Source organism: Podarcis tiliguerta (genome assembly GCF_965153285.1).
Source record: "Podarcis tiliguerta genome assembly, chromosome: 5".
Lineage (NCBI taxonomy): Eukaryota > Metazoa > Chordata > Lepidosauria > Squamata > Lacertidae > Podarcis > Podarcis tiliguerta.
The window spans coordinates 54,716,801-54,732,786 of record NC_139538.1 but is presented as its reverse complement, the minus strand read 5'-3'; the positions used below and the strand labels follow the sequence as shown (position 1 = coordinate 54,732,786).

Here is a 15,986-nt window from a genome sequence, read left to right as displayed (position 1 = left end):
TGCCGCAGTGAAACGGTTTAAGACACTGCAGTGGCAAAATGAAGAAAGGTGGGGGGAAAGCCCACTGTAATGTTTGATAAAGCACAGATGGGAATTTACAATGATTTAATGATACAGCTAATTTTATATTTAAGTGCAATACATAAATGGGCCTGAACCATTTTATGAGGTGAATGTCAGCATGCTAGGCCCTATTTTATCATCCTAGGCAGATACCAACACATGCAACAAACCTTGCATGCATGAACAGACAAGCTCGATGTACTAGATAAAACTGTCAGCTATTTCCCCCCAAATCACAATGATTATGGCTGCATTCTTGAGCCATTCCTTGTGGCTGCTTTGTGTGTGAAAGATAATCTATGTGTAGGGTGGGGGGATGTGTACAAAATATATGCATTGCTCAGGTGAAAAGAACACATCTGTCTGTTTCACAGCAAGTAAGTTGAGCCTCAAACAACCGGTATTCACTATCTCTGACAGTGGAGGTAGAAGCCACTGTCCCTCCATGAATCTGATCCCTCCATGTATATGTCTAATTCTCTTTTAAAACCATCCAAGTTGGAGGTCATCACTGCAAGTTCCATTGTTTATATGCCTTATAACCTTTCTTTTATATGTCCTGAATCTTCCAGCATTCAGCATCACTGGACATCCACAATGTCTGGTATTACAAGAGAGGGAGAAAAAACTTTTCCCTGTCTACTTTTTCCATACCATGTGTATTTCTATACATTCCTGTCGGAATTCTGAATGGGAGCACATTTTGTTGCTGGTCCCTAATTAATTTCATCTCAGTCAACCGTTAAAAAAAATGGAAACAAACACTGTGAGGCACTGAGACATCTTTCTGCGTAGCACAAGCCAAGCACAAGAAGGAAGAGCCATCTCCTTGTTAAGACAATGGAAATCTAAGCACAACACTACCAGCAATGGTTTCTCATGTCTTACCCTACTGAGCAGTCTGAATGCTAATGTTCCTATAGGACTACAGAGTTCAAAATAGCAGCATCTTGCTTCAGACACCTTTGCCTTCAAACACACTGAGGGCTCTGAATCACATACAGGTGATATACTGGAGGGGACAGGGCTTGGCAAACCCCCTCCTATTTATCCCAATGTTTGTTTACACCTGAGGAGGCTGAGTGTCTGAATAGGGTTTATGTCGTTCCTGTGTTGCTTCCTTTTAAAACAACCAGATGCAAGCCCCCTCAAATTTTGAGATTCCTCAAAATCTGCCCACCTCTTCATCATATGTGTGTGGTGTTTTTAAAAAAATAAGTGGCAGTGTTTTCTGTTTTCTTTTTTGGTTCACTGGGCCCTTCAAACTGGGATTAATGGATTAGTACAAGTGGAATGCTGTGTTCAGTCCTGGCCATCTCATTACTAGAAAGATAGCAACAAATTGGAAAGAGCTTGGGGAAGAGTGGCAAAAACAGTTAAAAGTGCTTTAAGGATTGACTTGTGAAGGAAGATTACAAAAAGTGAAACATATAGCTTAGCTACGTGATAACTAGGAAAGAAGATCAGGATTAAAATCCAGGATCAGGATTTTAACAGACTGCTTGTCTTTAAAAAGAAAAAAGAAGTCACAGAGTAGCATTTTTAGAAACTCCTGGCAAAATAAGGGATAAAAAGCCATTTAAAAAAAAATTAGTATGACTAAATGCCATAAAAAGCTTTCTTTCATTTATATGTCTGCCTGCGTGGGGAAGGATCCTATAGGATTTTGTATCACAGGAATAATTACCTCTACTGTTATTTACTGTGGTCAAAGCCACACCATTTGGACAATGTTAGGACACATGATGGTTGCAGTGAGCAAAATAAGATTAACAAATGAAAGTGCAGAACACTGGCAAGACAACTCTCTTTCTGCAATTTCAAAATCAGATAAACAACTGGTATAAAAAAAGCCACACAGACAACTGTGGGAAACACAGGCTGCAGGCTTTGAGGTGGTATTGGCGGTAGAATAATGACTTTGTATTGAAATGACCTCCGTGCAGTTGCTGAAGGGTTATATAATATTTATGAATATTCCATATAGAACTGTGCGAAGCTATCAAGCACTATGGTTCGAGAGACAGCTGTGTGGTGCTGGTGGGGAAGCAGACAAGGAAGAAGGAAGAACTATATATCTATTTATTAAGTTTATAGACCACCTTATCTTTCAAGGATCTCAAGGTGGTGTGCCTTCTCTTCCCCATTTCATCCTCACAACAACCCTGTGAGGTAGGTTAGGTTAAGAGACGCTGACTGGTCCAAGGTCACCCACTGAGCTTCATGGCTGGGTGGGGATTTGAACCCTGGTTTCGCAGGTCATAGTCCAACACTCTAACCGTTTTGCCACACTACCATAGTGCCAGACAGTTGTAAGACTCTGTGTGTGCGTAAATGCGACTAAACAACAACTGTGTATAAAAGGGGGTCAACGTGTTCCCGAATGTTAGAATGTAAGAGAGAATAAACAGGGAATGGATACAGAAGGCACACACACTCAAAAAAGAAGAACTTTGGAATGTGAAATAAAAGGAAAAGCTTCCTTTGATTTCAAATTCCAAAGTCTGATATTTTCAAAATTAGAATGAACATCACCCTTCTAAAATCTATTTAAGGGACAATCATCCAACGGACAACTGAGCCTCGATGACTTACTATTTCTTCTCAATGCCTATATTCTATAATACGATAAAACAAACAAAGCATGAAATACAGGGTCAGAGCATCAGCTCTAGGTTCTAAGACACAACACATGCTGTTGTTTTTCTTTATATCATCCAAACCACTGGATGGAATTATTATCTTGTAATTCATAACTCTTATTCCTTCCAAGTGAAAGTTTGTGCTGTCACAGGAGGACTTATACTACTGGCTTAAAGTGGAGCCAGGGCATGTTTTTCTCCAACTTCTTTCTGCATAACAAGATACAGCAAATTAAAAGGCTATGGCACATAAAAGAAAAGCAGTATAATATTATTGTCTTAAACATGTTTAAGAACTTAATTGCTTTTAAATCTGAAACAATACTGAAGACTGCTTTGGGAGAGAAATGCATTGTATGAAAGCTTGAGGGAGAAAATAGCTGGAAGTGATAGTTGTAATGAAGGCCACCAGCTTTACTTAAAGGAGTCCTCACCTCCATTACCCAATGAAGAGGAAGCTGACTCCTGGTCCCTGACAGCCATGAGCTAGTGAATCCTACAATGTCAAAATGCACTCAAGATTTGGTAAAGATAAGAAGTCATTTGCACTATGAATGTATTCAAGCAAATACTCTATGGCCAACTCATCCTTTAAAAAGTGGGGTGGAGGGAGTAAAGGAAAGTAAAAGAAACTAAACAGTACCCAACTCATGTGAGTAATCTCCATGAGTGAGCAATTTAACATGGGAACCATGCAATTTTTCTTTTCACAGAAGAGGAGCACAAGTCCTTTGCGAGTTTGCAGCTCCCATGTTATACCACCTTTTGTGAAAGTAGACTGTTTGATTATATTTTCCCTTCCAAACCACCCTCTGGAGGTATTGCTAGAATCAACGCAGATGGTATTAATCAAGAAAGCTTACCTGGTGTGGTTCAATGCCCATTTCTGTCAAGGCTGACTGGAAAAACATTTTGGCTGGCTTTCCCACTACCTCCGCTTGAATATCGCATGCATACTAGATGAGAAAACAAAATTAACATGGTTAACTTTCAAAACAAAGGTGTCTGATTGAGTTACACACAAATAAGACACATCACCATCATCATAGTCATGTCTAAATAATTGTGCAATTTTCCAATGTACACCTATATTTTTTGGTAATAAGCCTGACATGTTCTTTGAAACTATCCAGAAATTGGGTTTCTTTGTTTTGTTTTTGTTTTTTTAAAAAGCTATGAATTTCTGTGGGCTACTTGAAAAGAACATAATGGTATCACAAAAAGTAGCAGATAACAGGCATTCTGCAATTGATAGAAACAAGTCTCTTCATGCTTTGGCTCATTACTGACATACCACTACTAACATAGCCTGTCTTTTTCTTTCAAGCTACTTGCAGCCTAATCATTCAAAGATGCAAGTGCATGCCTACAGACTCTGGCACATACTCTGGTGAGAATTACATGCTATGTGCAGCATGGGAACACTGCCTTGGGTTCCTCTCCCTCACAATTGTGGAGGAACACTCGCCCTGTGATGGGAGCATTATTATCACAGTGAGTTCTCCTGTTTCCATTTCTCTTCACCGGCCACCACTGACAACAGCAAGGTGGCATCATCACAGGGCAATAATAATAATAATAATAATAATAATAATAATTTATTATTTGTACCCTGCCCATCTGGCTGGGTTTCCCCAGCCACTCTGGGCGGCTTCCACAGAGACCAAAAATACACTAAAATGTCACACATTAAAAACTTCCCTGAACAGGGCTGCCTTAAGATGTCTTCTGAATGTCAGGTAGTTGTTTATTGCTTTGACATCTGATGGGAAGGTGTTCCACAGGGCGGGCGCTACTACCGAGAAGGCCCTCTGCCTGGTTCCCTGTAGCTTTGCTTCTCGCAATGAGGGAACCGCCAGAAGGCCCTCGGCGCTGGACCTCAGCGTCCAGGCAGAACGATGGGGGTGGAGACGCTCCTTCAGGTATACTGGGCCGAGGCAAACACGTTTCCAACCACAATTGTGTTGTGCGTTTTTTAAAATTAAGGTCAAAGGCTATGGTTAATGATATTTTATTTATTTATGCATTTATATGCCACCCTTCAATACAAACGTTCTCAAGGCAGCTCAGAACAATACAGGTCAACAACAATAATAAATTCAGCAACAGCAAAATAATACAAAAATTGAAGGAAATTAAGGTCAGCAGATAAAAGTAGCAACAAAAGAGGCCTTTCCAAATGAACACTTGAAATCTTGGGGAAATTAAGAGGTATGTGCTTGGCAAGCCACCTTCCAGGAGGCAACAGGCTCCACCTTTTGTGCTACATTATTTGCTAAAGCACTGTCACAGCTCATATGGATATGGACTGCTGCTATAAAGATCAACAAGTATGGCACATGGGCCCCCACAACACCACTGTCTTTGCATGCCGTCTTCCATCCATATATAGGTATTTTTAGGAATCATAAAACCCATTCAGAAGTTTTAGAACCTTGTCAGTTGTTAACATGGGACGCGGGTGGCGCTGTGGGTAAAAGCCTCAGCGCCTAGGGCTTGCCGATCGAAAGGTCAGCGGTTCGAATCCCCGTGACGGGGTGTGCTCCCGTTGTTCGGTCCCAGCGCCTGCCAACCTAGCAGTTCGAAAGCACTCCCGGGTGCAAGTAGATAAATAGGGACCGCTTACTAGCGGGAAGGTAAACAGCGTTTCCGTGTGCGGCTCTGGCTCGCCAGAGCAGCGATGTCACGCTGGCCACGTGACTCGGAAGTGTCTCCGGACAGCGCTGGCCCCCGGCCTCTTGAGTAAGATGGGCGCACAACCCTAGAGTCTGTCAAGACTGGCCCGTACGGGCAGGGGTACCTTTACCTTTACAATTGTTAACATATAAAATTGATGAGCTACCTCCCTGCCCACTTCTTAGCTCTGCCCCTCAGTTTGTGAAATGCATTACTCCTAAGCTTTACGGAGCAAAAGGTTCCAAAGTAAATGAGAGAGCTGTGCATTGTTCTTACAGCTGAATATATTTACTTTCCTCCAAATAATCAACACCACCAAAGCAACAAGGACTTTTTAAAAAATTTCCAAAAAAAAAGGCCCAAGAAAGACAGAGACCCACTTGCAATTTCTAATATAAGAAACCTCCATCCTATTTGTGTCCACATGCTGATCAATACAAACAAATGTGGTTGTGCAGTGCGATGCTTGCAATAAACATATCCCTTTGAACTATAAAATACCTCCAATGCCTTCATATATGCTCCAACGTCAAGTTTTAAGCCATCTGTTTCTTTATAATAACGCCTGGAAATGAAAAGGTTAAAATTAGATTCAAATATTTTTAGATCTTAAGAACATACAAATAACTTCACTGGATCAAACCAAAGGCCCATCTAGTCCAGCATCCTGTTCCCTATAAGGAAGCCTGCAAGAAACACATTTGCGCAGTGGCAGCCTCCCTCCTTGTCCTCCTCAGCACCTGGCATTCAGAAGCTTACCGCTTCCAGTACTCAGTGGCGTAGCGTGGGTTGTCAGCACCCGGGGCAAGGCAAGTAATTTGCGCCCCCTAACCCGTGGATTTTAGCACTCGAGTCTCTTCCGCCCCGCCCCCCCCGATGTTGTGCCCGGTGCGGCTGGCCCCCCCTGCACCCCCCACGCTACACCACTGCCAGTACTGGAGACAATACACAGACATCCTGACCAAGAGTCCCTGATAACTTCACCTTCCATGAACTAATTTGGTGTGTTCACTATGGTTGCTTTTGACAAAAATGTGAGAGAAGCAGGAGGCCTGGTCTCTTGTCCAGTTGAGTCCTATGACATTATTATTATTATTATTATTATTATTACTACTACTACTACTACTAAATGGGTGTATATGCCACCAAGATGGTGGCAATAAGCCAGAACTCCCTTCTGTACATACACACCTTAAACACTCTTTCTTCTTCCATTGTAAGTGAAGAATCTCACTGACTAGCCAAACCAGAAACACAAGATTAAGTGGTCTGGGGGTTTGCCGCCCAAGCTGACTAATTATTTTAACCATATTTCTTTAGAAATGCTGAGGTAGAACTTACTCCAAATAAACTATGCTCAGGAATGAAGCCAGGGCCATTCTTTTAGTGAATATTCAGAATCTTATTTAGCATATTTCTTTTCTAGAAATAGTAAAAGAGACAATCAGGATAAGGCAAGTGTTTTCTTTCAAGTCCCAAGACAGATAGGTAGAGAGCAGAAATGTATAGGATGAGCAGTCAGATAAGATTTTATGCTTTATCCTTCTGCCATTTTCGATTATTCAGCATAGCCTCTCTTTAAAATGACCACTTGACCTTTGCTAGAACAGCCATTAACCTTCTATAGTCTAGCGTAAACAGCTTAATTTTCTGACAGTGGCATGACAGAAGAAATTACAAAGCCAATTCCCACTCTCGGCCCAAAACAGATGCTAAATGTAAATCACTCCAGTTTCACAAGGAGAGCATTCTGCACCACTAAGTCTAATGCACTGAGCTTCTAAGTGAGCACACTAAAACTTTAGCTGAAAGAACGTTAGTTTCTTTCTTCAAAGTAATTTTTAAGGAGTGAACTCTATCTATACTTTTCTGTTTTATATATATATAGAGAGAGAGAGAGAGATTACTACTGAAATACCACATGAAAACAGATAACTGCAGCTAGAAGCACTGCTGCTGCAGCTAGATGCTACCACAGAAGCTCAATTTTGAATCAAAGCAAATTTAATGTCACCTTCTCACACAAAGCAAAATAATCTCCTTTATGGAAGATGTTACAAGCCTAAAGAGGAGGTTTGAATTACAAAGGTCTTGTACACTTCATATTTCTGCAACATTTACTTCACTCCAAGTAAGACTTGGTCTGTTTCCCCAACACACACACAAACACACTATCAGAGGAAGTCAACAATCACAGTAGACCCCTACTTAGCTCCATTGAGCTACCTGCATGACTACTCTGAGAAAGCCTTACAGCTGTTTAGAAATAAATCAAAGCTGCCTCCTATGGGACAGCTCCAAGGAATAAAGCAAAATGGATGCACTCCAATACTGTCCAGTGCATTAAAAGCTCCAGCCATTGACCCATTTAGTAAACTGCACTGAATTCACTTGGGCTTTCTTCCAAGTAATCATGCTTAGGGGATCAAGGCACACCACATTGAGATCAATGGGATACAAGGAGCTATCAGCCACATCAAAGCAGGTCCACTCAGAAGAAAGACCTAACAAGTTCACTGGGAGTTATTCTCTAAAGAATCAAAGTTAGAGGCACAGTCTTAAATCAGGGCTGCTGGGTGCCCAGTGTATACATGCTCCCAGCAAGGTGCTCAAGAACGTGGTGGTAGAACAGCTTCAGGGATGCTTGTATAAAACCGATTATCATTCTAGACCCATTTCAACGCAGTCTCAGCTTTTGTTGCTCTGGTTGATGACCTTTGTCAGGAAAAGGGCAGGGGGGAGGGCAAGCCTGTTGATTCACCTTGACCATGCCTTTGGACAGCACTGAACATGATACTGTCTGAGGGAGTTGGAGGCATGAGTTTAAAGTGGTTTTTGCTCCTACCTTCAAGGACAATTTCAGAGAATACCATAGGATGATTGGTGCTCAGCTCCCATGGAAGCTTTCTTGAAAGATCCCATGTTATTTAACTTCTATATGAGGCTGCTATCATCAGGGGGTTTGGAGTGAGGTGTTATTAGTATGTTCATAGTGGGTTGCATTTCCCATGAAGGAGGAACTGTGTTGTTTGTGGGGCTCCTGGAACCATCTTTGTCACTCAAGGCCCAGGTGGACTTGAGGATTAGGAGCACCTCTATGCAGCTTCAGCTATTTCTGGATAGGGATAGCCTGGCCATAGTTACTCATGCTCTGGTAAACTCCAAACTGGATTAATGTAATGCAACCTACATAGGACTGCCCTTGAATATGGTCCAGAAATTGCAACTAGTGAAAAAAATGCTGCTGCAAAAATGTTGGTAAGGACAGCAGTCCGCAAGCATATTACCCCTACTGAAAACAGTTACACTGGTTGAGAATTGCTTTTAGGGATCAGTACTTCTTTAGGATGGATATTAAGCAAAGCAACATAACAAAGAGATAGAGGGAGATAAAGGGCTGGGAATGATGTTGAAGCCCAAGAGCCTGTAGCTTATAAACATCCTAAATGGTGTGCAGCAAGTGTTAGGCAGTCTTAATAAAATTAGGTTGTGTTAGGTGCAAAACGGATTTCATGTTGTTCTAAAGGCTACTGAGACAGTTGCTGTTCTCCTGTGCTTTTAAAAATGGGAGCTAGGGGGGGGGGGCGGAATACATGGTAGTCTTTGCAAACACACGTCTAATACACAGCAATAACAGACAAAACCATGGGGAAAGAAGTTATTAAGAAGATAATGCAAAGAGCAGTGCAATAGTAGCATAGTTCTCCCTAATTCTGGGCTTCAAAAAAGAAGTCAAAATACAGCAAAAGAACTTGAGGCTGGAAGGGGAAGCAAGCAGCACACATATATTTTTGGCATCCCCAATATTTCTGAGAACTATAAATAAATTGATTAACTTACCCTCTTCCTAGAGATATCAGAACTGGATTCTCCAAACCAATGAGCACTTGGAAGGCAGCATTAAGGTTTTTGTAAGAAAAGTTGTCTGCTGCATCACCAACCACCACACAGTTTGGGTTTGTTCTATCAATATCAGCAAATTCTGGGATAAGATCTAAGGGGCAGAAAAATCAAATCATTTCAGGAAGCCATATATTTGCTACCCTTTCTTCAACTTTTCATTGACTTATCACTGCTGTTCTGACTATTCTTTAGGGAGGGGAAGGCTGAACTACTCTGTCTGGTACACCAAAAGTGAATTCAAGGATCTACACACTGAGAACTACATAATCAAAATGGCACAACCCAGCCACAAGAGGGAGGTATCAGCAGGCTCACAGGATTCCAAAGGTTGCAGAAGCAAAAAAAATATTTAGGAAAAAACTATGATGAATGAAAACAACAACAACCAAACATATCAATGAGGAGTGAACTTAGGTCACACTTACACCATACATATAAAGCACTACAACACCACTTAAAATCAACAACATGGCTTCCACCCCCAAAGAATTGTGGGAGCTGTAGTTTTTTAAGGGTGCCAAGAGTTGGTCTCAGAGTGGCTTCACAATTCATCCCTCTTCACATGGAATTCTGGAAACTGTAGCTCTGTGAGGTGAAAAGGGGCTTCCTAACAACTCTCAGCACCCTTAACAAACTACAGAATTCTTTGATTCTTCAATGTGGTATTAATACCGCTTGAAATGTATTGTGTGAATGTAGCTGACTGACTGTTGTGGGGAAAAATGAAAAACAGGGTTGAGAGAATGGTATGGAACATTCTGGAAGACAGCATGACTGATCAGCTTCCTGAACTAAAGCATTGGCAATTCCACTTCTGTGTGTGTGCACGCTGTAAAACACAATGGAAGAACACTGGAAAGGAACTTGAAAAACCCAAGCAATCAAAACTTATAAATCAACAACAGCTTGCCATCCACAGCCAATTCTTTCTGGATTTTGCTAGTGTGTATTCTGCAGGTGGCGCTGTGGGTTAAACCACAGAGCCTAGGATTTGCCGATCAGAAGGTCGTCGGTTCAACTCCCCGCGACGGGGTGAACTCCCGTTGCTCAGTCCCAGCTCCTGCCAACTTAGCAGTTCGAAAGCACAAAGTGCAAGTAGACAAATAGGTACGACTCCAGCGGGAAGCTAAACGGCGTTTCTGTGCGCTGCTCTGGTTTGCCAGAAGCGGCTTAGTCATGCTGGGCACATGACCCGGAAGCTGTACGCCGGCTCCCTCGGCCAATAAAGCGAGATGAGCGCAGCAACCCCAGAGTCATCTGCGACTGGACCTAATGGTCAGGGGTCCCTTTACCTTTATTCTGCATTAAAGGTAAAGGTACCCCTGCCCGTACGGGCCAGTCTTGACAGACTCTAGGGTTGTGCGCCCATCTCACTCAAGAGGCTGGGGGCCAGCGCTGTCCAGAGACACTTCCAGGTCACGTGGCCAGCGTGACAAAGCTGCTCTGGCGAGCCAGAGCCGCACACGGAAACGCCGTTTACCTTCCCGCTAGTAAGCGGTCCCTATTTATCTACTTGCACTTAAGAGTGCTTTCGAACTGCTAGGTTGGCAGGCTATTCTGCATTACATGCTGCTAAATTCTGAAACATCGAAATCAAAATGTTCCCTTTTGATGTTACCTAACTGGCACACCTTTGTTGCGATACCAGTGTAAAATTATGCTTTATTCCAGTGAAACGCATCCTCATTCCGAGCACTTCTTTGCTAGCAGTGCAAGACCTAAGGTCAGGTCACAAGCCGCAGCACATCTCAGAATGCAGACACTTGACTGCTGGAGAACCAAGCAAGTGCATCTATGAGACTGCAAGCAGATAATCGTCATTTGGAATGAACTTGACACCCCAAAGTTGCAGCTCAGCATTTTTGTTATGTTTTTGGATGAAACTGAAGAACAAAAGTGTACATCAGCTGTATTTCCAAAAGTGACTCTTTTGAATTACAAGGCAAATTGGCATATCTGAAACCGTGGTATTGATGGTGAAGAAGAAGAATTCAAGTTTTAAAAATTGATGCTCAAATTAGAACTACTGTTGCATCAAGCCCTAGTCCTTATTTCACAAGGTCTCATTGTTTGTTCTGCCTATTTTGTGGAAAAACAAACAAAAACTCTGGAGAAATTTTATAGGTTGAGGGTCTGCATTGCATTAATAAATGTATCAGTTGGCTGATCAGACTTTTTACCTCTTCAAACCCTTTTTTCTCCTCTATAGTAACATGGCCTTTCTAGGACACCTTAGTGCCAAGAGCCCTGCACTGCTGCAAACATGAATGAGCTTTTCTAAAACATGGAACTTTTTAAAAAGCCCACTAGAAGAGCCCACTTGTGCTTGCAGTGGTATAGAACTCTTTGCACAAAAGCTTACACCCTGACACCATGTCCTAGAAAGACCAATGTTATCCACCACGCACTGCATGGTCGCATGGTCTTCTAGGAAATACTAGAAATATGTGAGCTTTTGTGCTAAGGGCTTCATGCTGTTTAATAAAGTAAACCCTTTATTTTTATAAATACCATATTAGGTTAAGGTCTAGTTAACTACAATAACAATTTCTGTAATGTTCTGTTTTGTTTTCAACATGGGTACTATTTATTGTTTCTTCTTTTTTCGTATCTTATCAAAGAAAAAGTACAAATAAACCTTTCTGCTGCCCCCCACAAAATTTATTAGAGGTTCCCCATCCCATCTCCCCAAAGGCCACTTTACTTCATCTCCCACCCTCTTCAAGCTGCCAAAAAACAGATGGGAGCAAAAGGTTCAGCACAACACTAAATGAAATACAGTTTACTGGAAAATACAATATGCCCAATATGTTTGGACATAACAAGTAGATAAGCAGCTTTTCACCCAGGCAGTCATTACAAGACAACATGTTTGGAATGAATCCCTGCAGGGATTATGATAAAACAGAACAGATAACAACTTTCTCATTAACAGTTTCCTCATTTTAGGTTGTGGTTACACAGAAAGGGACATAATTGCATCCTCCAGTATTTATTCCCCTCCCCTTTCAGTATCATTTTGAAGCTCTGCCTTTTTTATTCCCTCACCTTTCATTTCCTCAATTAATGCTGCCGCCCCTTCTTTCCCTGCCTGATCTTGAGGGCAACCTCTTCCTTCATCTCTCTCCTGCAACCTGCACTTTCAGCCTGGCACCTCTTCATCCACAATTCCCAAACACTGTTCTCTCAAGGAGCACATAGGCATAAGATCTTGAGAAGTCTAGTCAGAAACATAGTCAAACATTACTGTACTTATAATTAGGTTGACGGGTTGCTCTCCAGTGAAATCCCATGAGCACCCTGGTCGATCCAGAAGTTAAGACAACCCAATTTTTGTAACGTAAGGGACTAAGCCATGCGCATCAACTACAACCATGTTGTTGTTTAATCTCCTGAGCCAGATCAATCAAGTTTTTCATTTCCAGCTGCATAGACCAGATACAGCCATCTGCTGGAGGGGCCAGCTGAGGCCCTCAGACCTCAACTTTAGTGATTTTATCACAGGAAAAGGAAGGGCAATCCTAGTCCATGGCTAGACATGGAAGCTGGTTTCATGAGAATAGCTAGGAAAATCAGGACCACAAAGAAGACAAGAAAGGACAAGATCTAGGAACCATGACCCAAGCCAGGTCTTCAAACAACAGGGCAAACAGCCAAAAGGCAGGCATGGCCAGGATGAGGAACTGTGGACAGGTACTGGGCTCATGTAAAAAAGCACATAATGAGTAACAAGGCAAGGGTGTGCTAAAGATGAGAGACTAAGAGATTCAGGGGGAAAGAGCTCTCTGTGAAGAACAGCTGTTACACTGTCCTATTAACCATTAACCAGCCTGCCAATAGTCTTCCTAGTGAGGATGGGGCACTAAAATAAGACTGGGGCCAGTGAGGCCAAAGCAGATAAATTAGTCTCTGCTGTGCTTCATTCCAAGTGCAGCAGAAAGTGACTTGACATCCTCAGGAACCTCTGGTACTGTGTGGAAAATTCACTTAGGTGATACACAGGGCACATTGTGTTAGATCTCAAAGCTGAAAGTCAGAACATGGAAGCATCTTCCTATGATGGTAAGCAAAAAGACCAGCTCCCTAGATATTCAGCTTGCCAGGTCCATGTGAAAGCAGCTTGATAGCAAAACAAGAATATATGCTATTGTGGTGTTATAGAAAGCAAAAATGATGTTTTCTAATTGCATGTTCTATAAATTTTACCTCAATGGTTCTCCTTCCCTGTCATTCCCAGTTCAAGAAGGTGGCTGGATAAGGTGCAGAAGAAAAGTAACTACTAATGCTGCTCATCAAACACTTGTGCAAGACTAGTGCAAGACTTCACACAGCCTAATAATCAGGCATTATAGGAGCTATCATGCTTCTGCAAGAGTTTGCAAACACTCTAGTTGAAGCACATTTTGGGGCTGAGTTTTCATTTTCTTTGAAACGCCCTAATGCAAAGTGTAAAACAGCACTACCCTGAGCAGAAGAGGCATTATGCACAAAGGAGTGGAGCTCCTGGATCTAACCCATAGACCTGAAAACATGTATGCCTTGAAATGTCTTCATTCCCACTGCAAAAATAAGACTGCACCACATTTAAAGTGCCCACCTCCACTGTTATTAGCAGCAAGTCTGTACAAAGCATTAAACACTAACATACCATCATGTACAAGCAGGTGTGGCCTCAGGTGGCGTTCCTTCAGGATTCGGCATGCTGCTGGTGCTGGAGCAGTGACTTCATCCACCCCAATGTCAAAGCCCAGATGCTGCAACTTTCCTACAAACTTGTCTCGCGTAGCTTGAGTTTCATTGGTGCAGAACCGCAGCTTAAGACCAGATGTCTTGATCCTGACAGAGCAAAATGGTGAGACATTAAATCAATCAGCTACAGAATTCAGAATTTAAATAAATGAGAAGATGAGAAGAATGTATTACAAACTCATATGTAAAGAGTCAGATTATTATGTTGTTTGCATTCAATATATATATATATATATATAATTGGAGCACCAAACAGTATCCATGCAACTTTCTGGCTCCATCTATAGATTATATAGGGAGTGATACAACACACTGGGGATTATTTCCAAGTAAACATAAACTCAAACATAAACTTGTGCTATAAGAACTTCTGAGTTGGCAAGCGCCTCAAAATGGCACCTGAATACCATTTTGACTGTGAAAATAAAGGCATTTCTAACAAAGTATGGGAACCCGTGTAGGACCAAGCTAGACCAAAAGAAAATTTAGTTCAGAATGTTTTAAAATATAGCTAGATGGTACATGACACCAGGGGGGGGGGGGGGGTTGGGTTTAAAAGGATTTATGCAAAGAAAGATGAATGTTGGAGATATAGTCATCATTTCTTATGCAGCAGAAATGTCCAGTTATTAAGAACTGTTAATAATTTTTGTTTACAAATATTAATAAAGGTTAAGGAGAGAACAGGTATAAAAATTTCATTGGACCATATTGGGTGGCATTAGTATTCCAGCATTTGGTGGGGGGGGGGGGGGCGAGATACAGAGGTACCAAAACCATTGGTTTGGTAAATAAAATGTTGGAATAAATGTTGAGCATTTTTTAAACATTAGTAAAGATTCCCTTAAAGGGTTAAATTAATGAAGAGTTAGGTTCAGTTTCATAAAAGAGGAAAGAATAATGGGTTACCTAAACCTACCAGGCCTGCAGGAAGCCATCACAGAGTGGTGGAGCTACACTGCACACACAACCCAATTGTTCACACTGGCCAGGGCAGAAGAAGCAGGGCGAGAAATCCTGTTGTTGTTTTTTATGCCACATCACAGGCTGATGCAGCAAACAAGCCTGGATTACACTTCCACCTACCCACAGTTGGAGGGGTTCATTAAGGAGCTCTGCAGTGGCAGAGCTGAGCAATGCTAGATGGAAGAATATATCTGCCTCGCTCAACAGCAGATCAGGGGGTGGGTTGCTCTGCCCAGTATACAATTATTTGTTGATGAGATTGAAGAATGATTGGTATATTTACTTATATCTGTTCATATTAGGTTTGTAAAGGATGTGGAATTTGTATGCTGAAGCATGTATATAATCATATTAAATAATAATAAAATAAGAGAGTGTGGAAATAAGATGATTTTTCAAAGAGGTCAAAATCCATACCTTTTGTGTTAAGTATAACATATTAAGTAAATTCAAGCAAAATATATCTATCAGAAGCAATTCTGAAAAATGTGGTCCCATGGCAGGAGCAGGGGGGGGGAGGGGGCACGACACACACATCTTATGACCATTTAAAATGTCCAAAGATGTCGTCTCCAGAATCATTCTTTTGGCATTATTTGTCTTTCCTAATCATAGGTATGTGAATTATCAATTACACTTAGTGGTTAATTGCCCTTCATAAAGATAGCTTTTCCATTTTAAATTAGGCAGTTAATATATTGTAACTAATAGCATCCACTTGTACATTATAAATATATCTTCATTGATTGCAGCAACGAATGTGAGAATCACTCATGGGCTAATGAAGCAATTGAGGTAAAGAAGTGCAGCGTGTACCCAGGGAATAATTACTGTTAATGAATTATGATGTGACCTTCTCAGAACAATGAACAATTGGTGTGACAGTTAGATGACAGTACTTCACATCTGTTATTCCAAATATAGTTTACACTGGAGTATAAAAACAAAATAATAATAATATATTTTAAATGCAGCAAAGGTGTTCAG

General features: G+C 41.5%; 1 protein-coding gene across 3 annotated transcripts in view; it reads right to left on the bottom strand.

The window, feature by feature from the left end:
- Nucleotides 1-15,986, bottom strand: part of LHPP (phospholysine phosphohistidine inorganic pyrophosphate phosphatase) — a 113,533-nt gene that overhangs the window by 84,865 nt on the left and 12,682 nt on the right. For all 3 annotated transcript variants that reach the window (XR_014510975.1, XM_083439755.1, XM_083439756.1), the window contains exons 2-5: nt 13,933-14,120; nt 9,222-9,375; nt 5,883-5,946; nt 3,569-3,661 (exon numbers count right to left, since the gene is read on the bottom strand). Coding sequence is in view for 2 of the 3 variants with exons in the window: in XM_083439755.1 (XP_083295881.1) it covers nt 3,569-3,661; nt 5,883-5,946; nt 9,222-9,375; nt 13,933-14,120 (499 nt within the window). In the remaining variant the exon portion in view is untranslated. The remainder of the gene's footprint in view (nt 1-3,568; nt 3,662-5,882; nt 5,947-9,221; nt 9,376-13,932; nt 14,121-15,986) is intronic.